The sequence below is a fragment of the Harpia harpyja genome, chromosome 3, assembly GCF_026419915.1.
Source record: "Harpia harpyja isolate bHarHar1 chromosome 3, bHarHar1 primary haplotype, whole genome shotgun sequence".
In the NCBI taxonomy this organism is placed as follows: domain Eukaryota; kingdom Metazoa; phylum Chordata; class Aves; order Accipitriformes; family Accipitridae; genus Harpia; species Harpia harpyja.
The window spans coordinates 42,387,154-42,406,943 of NC_068942.1; the positions used below are offsets into that span (position 1 = coordinate 42,387,154).

Genomic DNA, 19,790 nt, shown 5'->3' on the forward strand with positions numbered 1-19,790 from the left:
TCTGTCCATCTCTCTCCTAGGCCTGAAGCTTCCCAGAAGGGCAGGGTCAGTGGCAGTGCAGGTACCTGGGCAGCCTGAGGGCTGCTCTGTGCTTCCAGAACCTGCAGCTTCATCACAGGAAGCTTTGCCGGAGAGTAGAGGACAGACCAGCAAGACTCAGCTCTTGGCAAATGTGAAAAACTGTAGGGGTTTGTATTGTCAGACTGTGTTGATGCTTTTCTGACCAAGAACAAGCTTCCGTACCAGAAATTCACTATGCAGTACTTCTGCGAGAAGAATTTTGATGGACTCCGATAATTCACAGGAATGGATTTTGCATGAGAATTTCATCTCCAGAGGCTGCTGTGAGTCTAGAGCATTTAACTGGAGCAATTACCCAAGTGTGCCCAGGAACTCTCTGGTTTACAAGGGTGTTATTAGCCTCTCACAGATATGAATATCAGCTTCGCACAATATGTTAAACAAGCAGCTAGCGTTCACAAGGCATGTGCAGATCTGTTGCCTGGGCCACTTAGCGTACCAGGCCTAGGATACAAAGGTGAAAAGCAAATTTTCACCTCTTTTAACTTCAGCATTGCCAGGGTTTCAACCCAGACCTACATTTCAGTTTTACCACAATTCAGGAGCAGAAATCATTAGTTAGGCCTCATGAGGGTGAGTTCAGCTGTTAAGTCTTAATTCTAGAACAGATGCAGACACCTGCAAGGTTTAAGGGTTTTTGAATTGTCTTAAAACCAGCACACATCAGCCTCACATCCCGCCACTGTGCTATAAGCAGCCAAGACCCATTTTGTATACATGCAATAACAACTGTTTTCATTTTGGAGGTATTTTGCTGACGGAATTCTGCCGGCACAGCCTTTGCAGCCAAAGCTGTGGGAAAAGCAACAGCAGTAGAAAATTGCTCTGTTTGTACCATGGTGGTTTTAGCTAAAGGAGCCGGATTTTGGGCGTGTGTAGGCAACACTTTAGCCTCCGATTTAACGTCTTGAAGGTTTTCGGCTTTGCCGGCAGGTGGCAGAGGGCGATCAGCGCTCTGCATCCCTGCGGTGGGAAACACTGGCGTGGATGGGGTTTAAAACGAGAGGGAGGTGCTAGCAGCCTGTGCGTGCATGTGTAGACTGGAAGAGAAGGGAAGGGTGAACTCTATTTCAATCCATTCTTTGTTTTCCCAAGGTTAAGCCCTGCTTACCAGAATAATCTTATCAGCTGAAACCGTTTCAACAGAACTGGGCCCTTAACAAAACCGAGATGCAGGCCCTTTGAAATATGGTAGGAGTTAGGCTATTGTATGCTTTAATTATATGTAAGCATGGCTAAATAGGCTTGTGAGGGCGAAGGCCTTTGAAAAATGTGGGCGTCTGGGTTGTTATTTGTGTTTCTGTTTAATTTACTGGAGTGCAACTAGATCCTTCTCAGAAGAAGCTGGGTGCTGTACACAGAGCCTGACCTGAGTTACACCAGAATATCTGTAATGACTGCAGCAAAGCTGTTCTGGATGTTTACCAGTACGGCAGGTTCAAAGTCTCATTCGAGGGCTCTGATCTTCATACGGATGTCACTTTCTACTGCCGAGAGACAGATGATTAACATCGGATTTTTTTTGATGTATAACAAAGTTTCAGAATGAAGGACACAGTGGAAAAGAATGGTGGTGAAATGTCTATAACAATAAAATGTTTCTTTTGACAATTTAGCCTTTCTAATAGTAAATGCTTTCAAGAATAAAGAATGTTGCTATTTTTCTGCACAACACAAGAAAGCGTTTTGACCTAAGGCAAAAAGAGAGAGCTTCAATATCCCTTACAGAGTACTCAGATGGTTGTCGAGGAATAGCCACAAGGTCTACATGCTGTTTTCATTCATTGTCCAATATTTCAAGGGAATTTGTCGTAAAGAAAGAACAGTGTCACATACAGCTCTTTAAATAAACAAAAGGAAAGTAGCACAGATCTCTGAATGATTAGGTGGTCCCCAGCTGCTGCTCACATAGACAGAGTAGCAACTGGAGGCTTAATTAAATTTCTTAATTAGAATTTAGCACAAAGTTACTCAGATTTTATGAGCATATAAGCTGCATTGCCAAGAGCCACACGTGTTTTATTTAAGAGGACATAAAAAATGTGGTGAGTACAACTTATTAAAGAGCCACGAGTGACTTCAAAAGAAATAAGTAAATGGCACCTCAAAGAGATGAAGCTTTCACTTGATATTTTAACCTTATGCCATTCCCTGTTCAAATAATGGAAATCTTGAGCTTAAAGAGCAGTTTGAGTAAGGCCTGATCCTACAAAGCTATGAGCAGTCTTCACTAATGAGTGGAGAGGGCAAAATCCTTTGCAATTCTCTGCGTGTTGGATACTCAGTTGTTCACTACCATGCAAACTGGCCAGTACTTTCTCTGTGTTCCCAGCAAACCATTAATGTAAACCAGTCACTTCTATAAAGTTAAACTCAGCATAATCCTTTTTCTCATTATTACTTTGCTGGCAACCTTCCTTTTGCACTGTCAGTTTTGTTCTCATGCCAAAAGCAATACCCAGTAGGGAAAAAGAACATTTCAAGCCTTCACTAACGGGTTTCCTTAGCTGACAATCTTTCTCATACAGCCTAGTGACATCCAGTATGTCATCACTGGAAGGACACTGGGCTGGATTGTGAAGCCCGCTCCGTGTTGTGGAAGCTATAAAGTTCACTGCCAGATAACAAGACTGAAAGCTAATTCAGGAACTGTTTCTCAAGAGCTATCCTCTGGCCCCCCTCATCAGAGTGAATGCACTCACTCACTGAAGCATCTCTTGGCAGAGATTTTGGCCTCTCTCCAGCTGTTTCTCTCTTCTCAGGGATTTTCTTATTCAGTGACTGGTTGTGGTCTTTAATCCTGGTTATCTTGTACACAGAGCCCCACTGAGAAAAGAAGCCTTCCCTGCCATGGAACAGTCCAATTGAAACAAATCTATAAAAATAATAATTACAAGGTCCAGTCCTCCCTATGAAATTGTCTTTTTGGGGGGATTTGGAAGCACAGACATTTTCTCTTGTCCCGTGTGACACTAAAATACATACTTTGTAAGTTAAAGCTGAATTTACATAACACATTTGAGTAGGACCCTCGACCAAGCTTACTCATCCCTTTGACGGGGCATGTGTACTTTGAAAGCATTTTGAAATAATTTTATGAGGGTTTTTGTGCTCTTCATAGTCGCCATCTAGCATTTGGTAGCATTGAGCAGATACCATCTGCAGTGACTCCATAGGCAGTGACTAAACACAAAGCTGCAGACTCCAAGACTCCGGTCTTGTTGCTTTTCAGTGGAAGGAGAGAAGTAAATGGCCATGAGCGGAAAATCCCCATCCTAAAATGAAAGCAAAGAGAACCTGAATGAAGTATTTGCCCTGTAGGATTAATCACATCTAGATAATCGAGATAGAAGGTATAATAGTCAAGCTGTTCCTGCATGCATGATGTATCTTGTGCTAGAGAACATTCTTTTGATATGCGCAGACCATGGCTCTTGACAAGCTGTTTGGGTGACACTTTTCCATGGAAGAAGATTTTAAATGATTCTTGCTTTCACATCCTTTCTGTGTTAATGATGGCAACTGCATAGCTTTGCTCATTAAATACATTTATGCCCACTATTTCAAAATGAACATATAGGCCCTGCTAACATACAGCAGCACCATTCAACATTTGCTGCTTCTATAAGTTTCTCCTTTTCAGAAGCCCTGCAAAAGACTTTACCTTTTATTTCCTGTAAAAGCTGTCTGTACTGAAGTTTTTCTGAAGTACTCTGAAATTGCTTGCTCTGACGCAGCACTACCAAGATGGAAATATCATGCAAACAGGATGTCTTGGTTTAGCAGCCATATTGTTCAGATCTGCTCAGAGCATGATAGGAGAAAGCCCGCGTGGTACTTGCTTATTTGCTTCCTGAAGTAGATTTGTATTGCTACTAGACAATATGGCACCTTCTAGAAGTATTTGAGCATTTTCAGTGCTCTTCCACACACACATGTTCCCACTGTTTTACCTGTATTGTCAAAAAGATGGAATTCCTCTTGGGTGAGCACAGTTATAGCAGCATAAAAATGCTTATGTTGTTGTATTTATACTGGTATGGCTTGTTCCTAGAAGGGATAATATTATGGTGTGATTAGAGAAGGGAGATTTAATCACTGACATTGTTTTAGATAGCCAATAGGGGAGAACGATATTAAGCCTCCAGGTATCTGCAATGAGGATATGGAGTTTGCATTATCATGAGTGCGTGTGTAATATACTCTCAGGTCCTTAGGGGATAGCGTACTATCCTGCCATCCCGCTGAGACCAGGAAGGATCTTGGCTAGAAAGGCACCGCTGGCAGGAGTAAGTGGGCATGACAGGAACAGCCAAGTCCATTAATCCTGCATATTACCCATGGAGCCCTGTTCTCAGTCTTAAAGAAAAGGTGGAAAGGCGGAAACTGGGCTTCTTGGCAATGCTATGAAGTCTATACCAATTCTTTGTTATCCGTAAGGATTAAAGCACTTTGAAGCCTTGCTTCCAGTATCAGGCCTTGGAGAATTAATTTCCCCCATCGCATGGAAACTCTCTGTGGGAAGACTGACTACACAGAACGTGACTCAGACCCGCGGCGCAGCACTGCGAGTGTGCGGTTTGCTATGTTAGATGCTCAGCTTGTCCCACTAGGTGACCTCTAGGGTCATCTTCCCTTCCTTTCCCATCACAGCCCCCTTTCCCTTCAGTCACCAATGACTATATGGGGAGGTCAAGTTAGGGAGAGATACAAACAGCCAAGCAGAGAAGTGGTAATGGCAACAAATCAATTTAACTATCTAATAAATATTTGTAAAAGCTATATATAGCTGAAGCATACATTAGAACTTTATTTACAATAGCATGTCCTGGTCTTTTCCTTGCCAGACCTCAAATACTTTTCATTTGGAAGTAGAGCATCTTTATAATACGGGCATTGTTCCTTACAAATTAAGGTTTAGGGCACCATGTTTTATAAAAATTTTGGTCTGGTCAGAAATCCAGAGATGAAGAGTTACACCAAAGCTACTGGGAACGCAATATTTTAAGAGCTATGCCAGGTCAGGAATGTTTTCATAAAATCAGAAGAAACCCCAGGACTGGTAGAAATGTCTGTCTAGTCATTTTGGAACATGTTTGGCTCAAACATAGCTGTGTTGGGCTTCTGGCTGACAGCAGCAATCTGAAAGTAATTGAGAAGCAACTGAGAGGGACTTCAGTGCTCTGCTTTGGTTTTGCTTTCCAAGCAGAGGGATATGCAAAAAGATGTAGGGGGGGAAAAAAAAAGGAATCTTCTTCTCAGTTTAGTTTGTGAACAAGGGATGATTTGGGGGTCAGAGCATCAGTCTGAAACTCAGAGTCAGTGTCACACTCATACTTCTGCCCGAGCACCTCCTGTGTGAACTTGGTAAATGATTTTTGCACATGATGTTCTGAAATTCCCACTGATTTCAGTTGCTTTATTTTTTTGATATTTGCCAGTTAACATTAAGGCCCATGTTCTTTGTTGCTCTGTTTTTTTGCTTGATTTAGAAACAGAGGAATAAGGGGGATGGTGCATGCAGGGAGAAGATAATGATGGAGAGAAACCTCATGTAATCTTTGCATTTCAGTTTCCTGAGGTGTTGGGTTTTTGTTTTTTGGTTTTTTTTTCAGCTGAATGCTCTGGGAACTGTTCTGGCTTGCATTTTGGATGAAGTAGCTGCTTGAAAGTCTAGTGAGAGGAGGCAGCTGTTGGAAATATGCATTCTGGATAATGCGTTCAGGCCAAGCCCCATACGCGCAGTCACACGGGTGCTGCATGCAGAGGATTCCCCTGGGTAATTTCCCTTTGAAGTGCAGCCTCCCTGCTGAATTCAGCACCTGGTACTGCCTCCGCTTTGAAAATGGAGGCACGCTTGTGTTTCTTGGGCTGAAGGAAGGAAACCCGACAACATTTTGGATCTCAGAAAGTCCCTGTCATGGCGGTTAATGCGCGGCAGAGAGGAGCCTGCTTGTGTTTTCCCTGCAACCCCAGCCTCTAGCTGGTGGGGGACATGACACATGCCATTTCTGGAGAGCTGCTGGCATTAGCAGCACGTTTCACTGCGGCCCCCGGGGAAGGCGTCCGTTACCACAGGCAGTTTATTGGGGGGAAACCGAGGTGGCACTGGGCCCTGCGGCTGGGCCTGTGGGAGCCATCCTCCTCGACCTCGACCTCGTGCCACCACTGCCGCCAGCCCACGCCAGGGTGGCTGCCTCTCCTGCGAGGGGCTCTCCAGAAGCTGCCGGTGGGTCTCCCCGCTTGGGGAAAGTCCCCACGGCGGCAGTGCCGGTGACAGGTTTTGGGCAGGCGCCTGCCCCTGAGCTCTCCCTCATGGCAGGCAATGCCACGGGGCCCGCTTTCACGCTCGAGGAGCCCGGCCGCCCAGCTCCCCGCGCTCCAGAGCTTCGGAGGACGGAACCCCCAAAGCAGGGTGGCTCTGCCCTGCGGCCCTGCCTGCCCACAAGCCGCCTCGCTGCTGTGAGGGGACGAGACCCGCGGCAGAGCCAAACCGGAGACGGGCGGCGAACCGCCGTGTTGCAAGGCACGTCCCCACTCAGCGCATCAGCGGGACGCCGGCCGGCGGGTCTCCGGGAGCCGGGCGGGGGGCGGGTTTCTGCCCTGACCCCCTCCGGGAGGACCGACCGGCCACCGCGGCCCAGGTAGCGGCCGCCCGCTCTCGCCTTCCCGCCGGGCAACGCAACGCTTCGCCGCGCCAACGCAGCCTAACCCCGAGTGGGGAGGCGGGCCCATCGCCGCAGCTGGCACCTCTGGGAACCTATCCTGGCACTATGCTCCCACCGGCTCAGCCAATCGGGAGCGGCAGCAAAAGAGTGGGGGCGCCAAAGACCCGGCGTGAATAAAACACCCGGGACCCGTGGGCGGAGAGAGGCGGGGTCGGGACTCTGATGGGCGGCTCCTCGCAGCAATCCAAAGGCCGGGCGACGGGGCGGGTGGCCAATGGGCCGCCGGGATGGGCGTGGCTGGGCGGCGGGGGCGGGAGCAGTTGCGGGGGGCGAGGGGGGGGAGCGGCAGCGGCGGCGCTGCTCGGTGGCGACGGGCGGCTGAGGAGGCGCCGGAGGGAGGAGGCTGCGGGCAGCAGGTGAGCGCGGCCGGGCCGGGCCGGGCCGCGCCGCGGTGCGGGGTAGGGCCTTCGCCGCGGCAGGCGGGGGCCGGAGTCGTGGGCGGGTGTGGCGGGGGCGTGCGAGCCCCGCGGGGTGCGGGGGGGGGGGGGGTTGTCGGGTCCGGGCGCGGGGGAGGGGGGGGGACGACGCCGGAGGCGGGGGAAGCCTGAGGGGGTCGGCGGGGGCGGCGGTGCCCCGGGGAAGTGCGTGCGGGGGCCGGGGGAGAGGCGGGGGCGCCCTGCGGTCCCCGCCCCGGGAGGCAGTGGGGTGGGCCCCGGCGCGATCCCCGGCGTGGGGTGGGGTGGGGCGGGGGCCCGGCGCAGGTGGAGCCCGCGGGGGGCGGCCAAGGCCCTGCGGGGGGGCACCGAGCCGCCGGCCCGGGGGAGCGACCCCCGGGGCGCTGCCGCTTCCTGGTCTCCCCTTCCTGGGGCTGCCCGTGGCCGCGGTCTCTCCTAGGCCTTGAATCCCGGCCAGGTTTCCGTCAGAGGGTCCCTCCGGCGCGGCCGCCGCCGGGCCGGCCGTCGCCGTGCGCGGCGCTTTGTATCTCCTCCCGCCCCTGCGTGCGGCCGCGGGAGCGAGCGGGGGGCGCCGGGGCTCCGGGAAGTTCGGGCTTCCCCGAAATCCTGCGCTTCGTCTCGGCCGGGGCTGGGGCGCTGTGAAGTTTGGGAGGGCGTCGGGACGAGGCTCCGAGGCGGGGGCGCCGACGACCCAGTCTCGCAGCGGGAGCTGCGGGGGAAAGGGCCCCCGTGAGCCGCGAAACTCGCTCCCTTTTTTCACGCGGTTCGTGGCTTCGCCGGTCTCTTTCTGCGTGTGCAAAACAGCCCGCCAGGCTGCACAAAGGAACAGGCGGCCGGGTTCAGCCCGTCCTGCGACGCGCAGGAGGAATTGATGAGCAACAGCGTGCTAGGCGGAGGGCTGCTGTGTGCCCGGGTGAGCGCTGGCCACGGGCAAGCATCGCTGCGCTCGATTTTCAGTAGTTGATGAAGGGTTAAAACGCAGCTTCGGGCTGGCATGCGCTTAACTCCTTTGATTGCACTGACGGAGATTAACAGTCTTCGAGAATGAAATGATGCATCCCTCGGAGGAGAGTCAATGTCTTGCAGCAGCTCCGGTCTACAACTCCTTCGGTCCAGTAGATTTATGTAACCTACTCATTAATGGTTTATGAAACGATAAGGGAGCTTTCGGGTTGATTTCTGTGCACTACTGCGTTTTCAGGGTGGTTGTCAATGTTTCTTAATTCAGCTGTCCGGCATAAGAGACGCCTATAACTGTTAACAGTGTCTGATTGTACCTTTTAAGGGGTTTTGTTTTGTTTTGCTTTGTTGTTGTTTTGTATTTTCGATCTTCCTGCCTCTCCAGATAGGCTCCCGAATGAGGAGAGTGGGTAAAATGGAAGGCACAGTCATTCTGTTTGGCTACAGTATTACACTAGGTATGGCTTGTAGCAAAAAGTGCAAATATTTAGATGGATTTCTGACTCATCAGTTCTCTTTGACTTATTGATCTATGGTTACTGTGAAAACGGTCTTTATGATTATGTAGAAGTTAATAGTTACCATAGAGAAATGGTATTGTTTTTCTGCTCATCAGTGTGTGTTTTCCATTTCTTCATCTCTTGGCAATTCTCTGTGGAAATGCTGCTTTTTTTTTTCTCTTACCAAAAATCTTATGGGAGAAATAAAAAATAATGTGAGCAAAGTCCAAAAAAATGAACTTGAGTTCTGTTCATCCTTGCCTGTGATTCTTAAACTCTTTTGATAGCCTGAGTTATCCTACAGTAAACTCTTTTTAATCTGTAATTGAATAAGGTGTTGGTTTTAAGCCTCAGTGAAAACTCTGATTTACAGAACTCTAAGCATAACACATCAAAGAAATTTTTTTCTAAAGTATACATATGAAATGCAATTCAAATCAGCCATTTAAATCCTTATTGGCAGAAAATTTATTTTTCAGCCTGGGAATTACTTTCCTGCATTTATTACTTCTCTTAAATGTGTGGAAACTGAAGGTGCATGTAGACTAGACAGAGTAGACAAGTTTGTTTATCTTCTCACCCTGGCGTTGTGAAACCCTCTGATTTTGTATTCGTAGCTGACAGCATTATGCATTTAGGAAGGAAAAAACCCCAAAAAACCCCAAACCAACAAGGCACTCTGGGCTCTTAAAACTCGCAAGACTTCCAAGTGTTACATTTTGTAGTTTGATATAGCTGCGTGGTGTCAGAATGACCTGTAAGTACTTTTCTTTCCTACCATAATGAGCATGGTGGGATAAAAACTTTCTGAAATGACAGTGAAAATCCTTGCAAAAGTGCTTGCCTCCCCAAGAATAGGGGCTATCAGGAAAACATATCGTAGTAGATTTTTTTTTATTGTGTGTTCCTAAGAGCTTGTTACAGCACCATACAGGATTCTTGAATTCCACCTATAGCTGTTTTTATTCTGCTAGTAATATTGGTGGAGCTGCATAAGATTGGAAAAAAAATTAAATTGCCCTAATGCTATAGAAATTAAATCTTCTGCACTCTAGGAAGATGTTTTACAGAATCGCTCAGGTAAGAGATTCTAATGGCAGCCTAAGCTGGTGTAACTGCTGGCTTTGGGGTCCTATGCTAGTTATTTTACTCGTCTGACATTCTGCTGACCTTGTTCTTTTTGGGCGGAGGGGTCAAAGGTTATTTATATTCTTATTTATTTTGCCAGCTTATCAAGCAAGCTTGGTTTAAACTGATGTGAAATCATGGCCTTAGTCTTGCTTTTGGAGTTTATGTTGATCAGTGAACATATATTAAAAGGTTACTTGTTCAGTCCAGGGATCTCAATTTTAATAAGTGACATTAGAGCATATTGCCTTTCTTTTCCTACAGAATACCAAGCTAAGACTTAACACGTCCTCTACAGTCATGTTATTGCATTACCACCAGAGCAGCTTTGATTCCTCTGGCTATGCTTTCACCAAAAGGTGCTGTTTTTCCCTATTAGTCATTCTTTGCTGATCCAGCTGAAAACGGTGGTACAGAAAAATGTTGCGCTTCAGTTGGATCAGCTGCCTGAACTGGCTGACTTCATGGCTATGCAAATGTTATTGCTCACATAGGAGGAGGAGGGGGCTGTGACCACTCTTTTCTGAGCTCTGTTTTATTTTTTCCTAACCTTGTCAAGAAACTTGGCAGCTTAAACTGGGGCTGTGGTGGTCCTGTCTCCTTCTTGACTGCGCGTCTTCCCCTGCTGGCAAGGAAGCCTTTGTGGCTGTGAGTTAAGCAAAGTCCGGGAGTTAATCAGGCTGGTAATGAATTGCTTTTTTCGTTTTGTTGGATTTTGGCTGGATCATGTTTCTGAACTGGCTGACCATCCAGGTCAGGGGGTAGGAATGGGGCTTCCTGTTGAAGTGAATGAGATAGGGGGTGGGAGATGGGGCCATAGTAGCTCTGATTTAAATTTCCTTGAGCTGTTCTGGAACCGTACCTTTCCATCAACATGACTTGGGTTAACAAAGACTTACAGCAAACTCTTTTAAGCTGGCTTGGCTGATAAAACCTCATATAAATTGGAGAGTGTTCTTCCGTTTTTCTCAGCTGGCACATTGATGTGGGTGGTAACAGCGGCGAGTGGAGGATGAGGAGCTAGGGATGGGCTAAGCACAGGAACCTCAGACTGACACAGCTGTGTCTGGAAGAGGATTTGTTCTCATCTTAATTGTGGGATCCATCAAATACCCATTTTGAACTGATGTTCTTTACAGTGTATAGTTAAAGCAGATGTTGCATCAGAAAGAAGAAAACTTTCATAACAAGCAAGATCAGGAAGACTGTGCAGGAGGCAGTGTTTGTTGTTTTTTTTTCTTTTCATTTTTATTGACTGAGACTTGCAAGCATTAATAGGCTGCCATCAGCGTAGAAGTATAAATGTATAAATGGCATTGTGTCATGTGTAACTGCAGTTACACATTCATCCAGAATCCTTTTAAGCGTGTTGTAGGAGATACCCCTGTGAAAACTTGAATTGCTTCGTTCAGCATTTGTCCTTACAGAGTAATTCTTTGTGGAGTCTTGGTGTTCTGTAGTTATCAGATGTGATGGCTTAAAGATGTTTCTGCATAGTAATTTATATATCTTCTGTTTCTGCAGAGTTGTGACTGAAAGTGTGTCCGGACAAATGATTTGTGTGTGAGAAATTGGCTGAAAGAGGAATATGGATGCCAAAATGTAAAGGTGCTCTTGAGGAAAATGTAAAGCTGTTCATTTCAGAGTTTGGGGGTCAGAGACAAGCTCTTGGCTTCATTGAGTGCTGAATCTGTAGGATTTTTGAGATTTTACTGGTATTGAAGCCAGAACCAAAGTTATTAGCCTTCTAAGTGAAATAGTGGTTTCAAATACAGTGTATTAAGACTTGTACCAAACTGTTCAGAATTTTTTCGGGTTGCCTTTCCTTTTCAGGGAAACTACAATCTGGAACTTCCTGGGGAATTAGACTGTAAACAGTACTCTCTAATCTGTAGGTGCACCCAGAGAGTTTATTAATCGGAACTGCTTTCTGTAGGTATGTACTTGGTCATTGGCCTGGGCTTCTTCACAGGGCACAGATCTAGGACCTACAAGTACTGCTGAGGCTATTACAGAAAAACATATACTGGTGCACTTGACCAGAACCACTCTTACTGTATGCTAACTGTTCTTAATCTAAATGTGACCACTTTTAATCAGTTTATTTTTCTAGGGAAAAAACCCCAAACCTTAAGGGTCTCTCTTCCCTTCCACTTTTAATGTTGTTTAAACTTGATTAATGCAGTTCAAGCCTGTGTCAAGGCACCACTCTCAGCAGTGAACTGATTTTAGACTTTTAAAGAAGCTGGTTTCTGTAATCCACCAGGACTAGAGATAGCTTGGCTTTTCCAAGGCTGTGCAGTTTGCTGATGGGCACCACTAAGTGTATAACTACCAAACTCTCCTAGTTACTCAGTTTGCCTTGCAAGTGAATGCTTAGTGGCTGTTAAATGCTTGGGTCTTTAGTTAGCTGATATTTTCATGTGTTGACTTAAGATTTTGAGTGAGGATAGTCTGCTTTCAAAGGCATTAATTCATCAACTGCTGAAGTAAAAATCTGTGGAGACATGGGAATTTGTTCCCTGTACAGAGGAATGACACAGATAGAAACTTGGTTCACAATGGATACAGGCTGGGTCTAACTTTTGTTTAGTAACTAATGGTAAAAGTGTTGGATTTGTATTTTTACTTTGTATGCACAGTATGAGGGAAAAGCAAGTATGTTCCTTCCTACTAAATATGTTTAACAGTAATCTTCTAATTTTGTTCTTGGATGTTTTTTTCTGGAACTCGGTAGAGCTAGACCAGTTTATGTGAAGCAAATAGCCAAATAGCATAGTCCCATGAAACATAATTGCTGGCTTGGCTTTTTGCTCTAATATTTGTTTCTCACTCAAAGTAATAACCTAAATTCTGTGGAAAATAACCAGTGGGTACTTTTTCTCATGAAAGGACAGTTGATACTCGTTTGATTTGTACAGGTCGCTGTAACTGCAGGGCTACCGAGCAGTAGCTGGGTGTTGTGGCTGGCTCATGTCTCAGCAGTGGGATAGATTAATTTTGCAGCCTTTTCCCCTGCTTTACGAGTAGTCCTTTGTAAAGTATATGCTTTTTTTTTTTTTAAGGCTGGCTATTTTATTGGCTGCTTAACATGATCTTTCTGCTGACTATTTTTCATTTACAAGAATGAGATGTGATGCTGTTTCCAAAAAGCCTGCGAGGCTTAATCTGGTCTAAAAAGCCTGAGAAAGAATTTACCCGTCATTAAGGTGGTACTAGTCAAGGTTTAGTGCTTTATGCTGGGCCAGGGTTCCTGTGTGGGTTCTTCCTTGTAGTCCTGATCAATGCAGGGTCTGTGTTTATGCAGAGTCATCGCCTTTCAGGTTGAAACACACATCACCTGTGTGTCAAATTCCCTAACCCAGCCTGAAATAGCATGTATGGGAATTAGAATGTCTGGTTTAAGGTCTCATGTAGACCAGGTTTTATGGGATTCAGTGGTTGTAATACTGGTTTTGCTTTTCATATTTTAGCAGATATTTACTGGTACAGTGGCTTTTGGGGGTTTCTTTCCTTCCCCTCCACCCCCAGTGAATTATCAGTAGTCTAGTTAATAGTTAGAATTAATTGTGCACTCTCTCATATTAACAGGCCTTGAACATTATCGGAGGTTAATTTAATATTAAGTGTTCAATTTTGCTTGTGTCTATGAATTTCAGTATTTCTGCACAGGTTACAGTGTCTGTGTGAAAAGCATCTCACGTAATGTGCTCTTTCTTTAACTGGATTTGCATGGGGTGGCTTTGAAAGAGTGTCATGATGTGTATACATATTTATTTACACATTAGGATTATTTGGTCTTTTTTTAAATGATATGAATTTGTTTTTCAGAGGCAATTTGTTAGTTTAAAACGCCTCTCAACTGTGCCATGCATGGATTTTCCTATGTAAAGAAGGTAGCCTGCAAAAAGCCACTCAGTCTTTGAGCAACTGGGCAGCCCTGTGTATTTCTCTTAGCTTGGTAGCAGAAAGCCAGCCTCGTGCAAGGGAATGAAGGACTGCAATTCAATAAATATCAATCTTTTTGCCAGGATATTTATTGAAAGCTTTTATAAAATAGTTGTTTTTATAACAACCTTTTCATTGTTGATTTTATATATATATATATATATTTTTAGTCTAAGCTATGTCTTGGATTTATTTTATGCAGCTGGCAAATAGAAGGGTGTCACTGAATGCTTTGTCGAACTCTCTGGGTGTGTCTCGGATAGGTGCATCATGCTAATATTGAATATGGATTGTTTATCATTTCATTTAAATGTCTGTAATAGGATTATGTGGCTTTTTTTTTTTCTTCAGGTTTTATTTTGTCTGGGCAAATTCTGACCTGCTAGCTTAGGCTAGAGACCCCTCCACCAGTCTGCAATGAATGGGATGGTAACTAAGTCATTTCTGTGCTGTCCCAGGAATAGCACAGTGGTACATCAAAATAATTTTTAGGTTTTCTCTTATCCTTTTACCAACCTGAACACTTTGTGTCTTGGATTTTCATAAGGAGTACTCAAAGTCTGTGAGTGTTATCCACCAAATAAGGTCACTGTTATTTTTTCTTCAATACCGCAATACAAATGTTCATAATTGTTCAAAGGTATTAAAGGAAAGCTTGTAAGATTGTCTTGGCACAAACCTGAACAGCCAAAATGCATAAATATTTCTTTGCTGTCTAGTGAGGTGGGGTACACCCCTTTAAAGAGGTGTATGCATAGTACTATCTGAAAGTTTTCCACATTCTTAAAAGTATGGAATTTCTGCCTCAGAAATGACCTTTATTGACATATATGACATAATACAGTGTCATGTCCCTTACCTCACATTTCAGACATGGTCCTGTACTTCAATTTTATTTTCAGTTGTAATCAGTTATTTTCTGTGTAATTAACTCTTGCTTTGGACATCATTTACTTCGTGTGCAACAGTTTATTCTCAGGGTGGTCATATCCATGTAGTGCTTTCAGTATTTTGCTCATGCACAGAGCAGGAACATAACTGGGACTAGAAAAAGTCAACATGGTTTGTCTGCCTATGGTATTTGTTGACTTTAAGCTAAGGACCCAATTCTGCAAATCTTACAGAGTAAACAATATTCACCATTCAAGTGGAAAAAAAAATTGACTAACACATACTAATTTAACAACTGTTAAATTGCTATTCTAGTACTGCAGATTTAGTTCTTCCTTTCTTCTGAGGCAGACAGTGCTGAGGTAGAAATACAGATACACCAAATACAGTGAGGTTCTGTGAACTGTTATTCTTGTTTTGAAAATCCTAAGGATGCTGAAGAAGTTGATCAAAATAATTATTTTTGAGGAAATCCAGGATGAAAATCTGAGTCTGTCTTAATTTCTTTATTCCTCAATTTCCTGTCTTAATTTCTTAATGTACTGCAGTGCTTTGCTGTGGATGAGTATGGTCACTTGGTTGGAAAAAAAACATTTTCCACAAAATGCCTTGCCGTCTCCTGTTGCATGTTGTCTGTTACCTGCATTTGGATGATTTGATATTTTGTTACTCTCTTTGATAGTTTATTACTCTCTTTCATCTCCTGCATTTCAGAAAAACAATAATTAGGTATTCAGAGGTAAGAAACTTTTTGGAAATATGATGTGTTCTGGAATTGTCTGAGATACTGGATTGTGACTTACCTCCAGTCGTGCCTGGTGACAGCTAAGCTTCTTGCACTTCTGAATTCCAATTTAGCATCCCAGGACTGTTTGTTTGTATATTTCTTTCTTGAATAAATGACAAAAATGATTTCTTTTTTCCAAATTTGTTTTTAATAGGCTCAGTTCCCTGTTTCCACTTCTGCAAGCGCTAGCACTGGAGCTCTGGGTGGGGGAGAATTAGCAACAGCACAGCCTCCCTGCTCTAAGTGACAGGGATGTGGTGCATATGGCTAGTGAAACTATGAGCTAGTACATTTTGGAAGTGGTCCTGCCTACCTCCCTCACCCTCAAAAGGCCCCACCTGAAGTGAAGATTATGCATGTAGGAGCTCTTTCCCTGGAATTTCTTCCAGATGCGTAAGTGCTGTCTCCATAGGAGAGAGGTGACCAATAAGGTGGCACAGGTAACGATGGCTCCATGCCTCTTCAGTAGAGAGGTATCTGTAGCTCAGGTTATGTGAGCAGCCAACTGCTGATTGTCTTGCCATAGGACCTAGGTTTCAGAGATGAGAACCCATCTCAAATCCATCAGTGATGGTAGATCTCCTGACTACTACCAGATTGTCTTGCTGTCTGCTTCTAGTAGATACCAAGATGTTATCTGAACCAACTGGGTTCTGCTTGTTGCCTTAGCCCTTGCTCCCCATATAGTGTAGTGCAATCCAGTGGTCAGACTTAGTTCTGTCCCCTCATGTAATAGCCCTAGAAGTAGGGGTTCCTGCAAGTGAAGGCTATGCAGCCCTCTAACCACAAGTAAATAGTAGTAATTGAATGGGTGTCTTTGTTTTTTACGGCATTAGATCAAGTAGGAAATGGAACCAGTTGGTGTGGGCAAAATGTAAGCAAATGCTAAAATGATTAATGAGGTGATTGTGAAGATACAGTTTATCTTGCTAATGATAATGTTACCTTAAGGAAAAAAAAAAGTGGTCCCAAAATCTTCCTTCCTTCAGATGTTCTACAAAGAATGGAAAACTTCATCTCCTTTATGGAGATTATAAGCTGTGGGGTTGGTTTTTTTTGTTCCCCTTCACACATTGTCTCTGGCTCCAGTTACATCTAAAAAAGCACAAACATGCTTACTCTAGTCTTAATGTGGCTTTTACGTAAATGAGTGCTTATTGTTCAGTTTACTGCTTCAGTGTTTGGTCTAGCTAAATTCTGCATAAGCTTCCTTTCTGCTTTCAAAGATGGTCTTTCAACTTTCTAATGTGCATCTTTCTGCTGTGAGACATACCACATGTATAAAAACTGATTAGTTGCAACTATGTTTGCCTTTATCGTCATGAAATAGCTAATGATTTGTTGACTCATCTATTTGAGATGGCATTGCATCCGATCTAGTTCTGTGCAGAGATACTAGATCAATCTACTGTGAATTGCTGTCCCAGTTTCTTCAGTAGAAAGGGACTGGCATCTGCCAGTCTTGAGTCATATCACCCCCAAATCCTGAGGGCTGCTGTTCCAAAAGGTAGGTGTGAAATGGTTATAGCCCTAGTATTTTGAAATTCAGGTTAGAATTAATTCCGTCTTCCAGGACTTGCTTTCAGATATACTTTGTGGCATTTGTGGATATCACCAGCAGTTCACAGCTGAAAATTGTGTTTTTACATTGCAGTTTCCTTGGTTTACCATGTGGTGCAGCATTTATAAGGCATGTATGGCTGGCAGGGCTCTAAACAACACTGGCTTAAAGCTACAGGTCTAATTCTTGGGGCATTCTGTTTTTGGAAAGTGGGGAATGGTGCCAGTGCAAAATACACTGCGAATTGCTTCTCTTGACAGCTATTTACATGGAACTGTGAATAGCCCTTCCACTCAGGACTTAATGGGTCTTACAGTCTAAGCAAAGTAGTTTGTTGAATTTTGGTAATTCTTAGCTCTTGCTTCTTTTAGGCATGTCAGAATGATTGAAGACAATTATTAGTTTAGGGAAGTAGCAAGGATGGTCTTGGTTTTTTTTCTCAGAAGTACCGCATTAGGTGTTTTCATCTTTTAAAAATGAACAAACAGTAGTCGCCATGTTAGGTGTCATTAATGAGTATTTATTTAGCTTCAATAGGCTGTTAAAAAAAAAAAAAAGAAAAGAAAAAAAGTAACGTTCCCCTAGTAATCCTGGTATGGAGTGTATGGACATCAATCTCATTTATGCTTAGGTGCTAAAGCAAGCTGCATTACAGTGTTAAATTAGATATTGCATAATTGTACGTTTACTTTGGGGACTTCATTATCTACTGTTTTAAGTTTGGAACTGGGTTACAGAAGTTCCTGGGGTTTAATGTTAATTCTGTCCTTTCATGCAATTTAGAAGTTGTTTTTATTTTCCTGAAGATAGGAATTCATGTCCCCATACCCCCTTCACAAGTCTTTAGTCTCAATAACATTTGTAAAGGATTTAACCAAGAGAACTGTCATTAATATATATTGTTTTCTTACAGTTATAATTTCCTAATGGAGTTGGCATCATTTAAGTTCAGACACATGGAAAATGTGTGAGGTGGTTACTGTTTAGATTGTAACATATTTCATTACTTTCAGTCTTGTCCAGAGCAAAATTAGGGAAGAACTTCACATCCATTTAAGGTTTTTATGACTCATCTTTTTGGGAATAGAAATACCACTTACGGTTTATCTGAAGGGCGATCAGAATAGTTGAGCATTCTTAAAATTTTCCTTTATTTTGTAGTAGTTTATATCATTGTGTAGTGGTCTTCAAGCAGATAGTGGAATGTTTCTTTAACTGTGACTAATGGAACATCTGAAATTAAGGTTAACAGGAAGGGGGAGAGGCAGGACAGTAGCAAATTGTATAATTCTGTGTTCAGTCAGTGAAATAAATCATATGAGTAGGACTCATTCAAAATAGAATTCTTGTGGTACACAGAAAGTAAAGGACGTTGAAGAAAATTGCAAATTCTTTGCTGATTTTGCAAACAGAAATGTTCCATGGTGCTGCACAGGTTTGTTGAAGAGGAAGCTGGTTGATGGATCCTCTCTTTTTTTTTTTTTCTTTCTTTCTTATTTTCCTTGACCTTCTCCCATAGAAACTTCAAGGCGAAAGGTGCGGGTTCTTTTAGTGAAAGACAAACTTGTGAGATCTGGCTTAATTTTTATTTTGTTCTAAAGATCTATTTGCTAATAGGTTATTTGGGGTTAAATCCAGAAGACTTAAATTTTGCAACATTAATGTTTAGGTTCTTGGCATGGTTCTTCACTGGGGGTTGTGAATCATATTTTGTTTCTTGTGTGTGGTTTATGGTGGAAAGTTAGGAATGTGAGAATCTCATTGAAAAGAAAGGGTGTTTACTGCTCAGCGTAGCAAATAAAACACAGAGATGAGACTTGAGTCCTCTTACTTTCTAGGGTTAAGGTGCCACACTCTAAGCTGCAAGATGCTTATAACCTTTGGGATTTATAGCTGTAAGCCTCTTTTGAAGTTTAAAACATTTCTGTGGTTCATGGGTCATTCCTTCTAAAATACCACTGAAGGAGGTGATAGATGTGCCTGTAGGCAGTGTTATGACATTCAGAGGAACAGCTGAGGGTGTGAGCTGTAAGCTCAAAAATGTATTTCCCAAGCAAGTCCTGTTCACTAACAAGTATTTTTGATCCTGGCAATGGCACTACTGAGGGTGTCTAAGGGTGGCCCTGGATATCTCATGAATTCTTAACCTGACTGTTTGCTGCCACTGGAAGAACTGGTCTCATTGCCCATCAGGTACTTCTGCTGCGTCTTTTTTGTTTGACTCTTTCGTAAACCATAACCATTCAATGAAACCAGCAAAAAGTGAGTATTTTCTGCTCCTGTGATGAGCTGCGTTGTCTCCAAGTGGTCTGGCAAGTGCTGGTGTAAGGAAGAAAGGGAACTAGTGGGAGCAACGGGCAGTTGGATTAGTACAACCACCTCCTGCAACCTGGTCTTAAATGTGAAGGGATCATAGTTTACATCCGTTTAGGTTCTCCAGTGCAGGGAATAGAGAAGTTAATTTGCAGCTAGTTAAACCTAGCTCGGATTTCCATGTGGAAGTGGCATGCTGATGATTTTTGAGATGGTAGGAGAGCAAAAAAGTTGTTTGTGTGTTTTGTGGGGGGAAGTTGCACAAAGTAGTGAACAAAAAAGGAGTTGCCCTTGGGAAAAAAGTACAGCGTTTCAACTTTTTATGAGGGGGAAGTGTTTTATGTCATCACTTTGAAGATGTTCCTCATTCCAAAAAAAGTAATAAAAGATGCACTGGCCTAGAGAGGTGGGCCAAGGGTAAGCATGGCCTTCAAGCCCAGTTTTCAGGGCCCCTTTCTGAAGGGGGAGAAGATGGTGGAAGTTGTGGTGACTGACTTG

General features: G+C 43.9%; 1 protein-coding gene across 7 annotated transcripts in view; it reads left to right on the forward strand.

Annotated features, from left to right (window-relative positions):
• Positions 1-7,021: 7,021 nt before the first annotated feature.
• NUMB (NUMB endocytic adaptor protein) overlaps positions 7,022-19,790 on the forward strand; it is a 96,555-nt gene continuing 83,786 nt past the window's right edge. For 4 of the 7 annotated variants that reach the window (XM_052782253.1, XM_052782246.1, XM_052782248.1 and 1 more), the window contains exon 1: positions 7,022-7,165. In XM_052782253.1, the coding sequence (XP_052638213.1) occupies positions 7,037-7,165 (129 nt within the window). In that variant the 5' untranslated portion in view covers positions 7,022-7,036. The remainder of the gene's footprint in view (positions 7,166-19,790) is intronic. The other 3 variants (XM_052782245.1, XM_052782249.1, XM_052782251.1) reach the window with 1 other exon arrangement.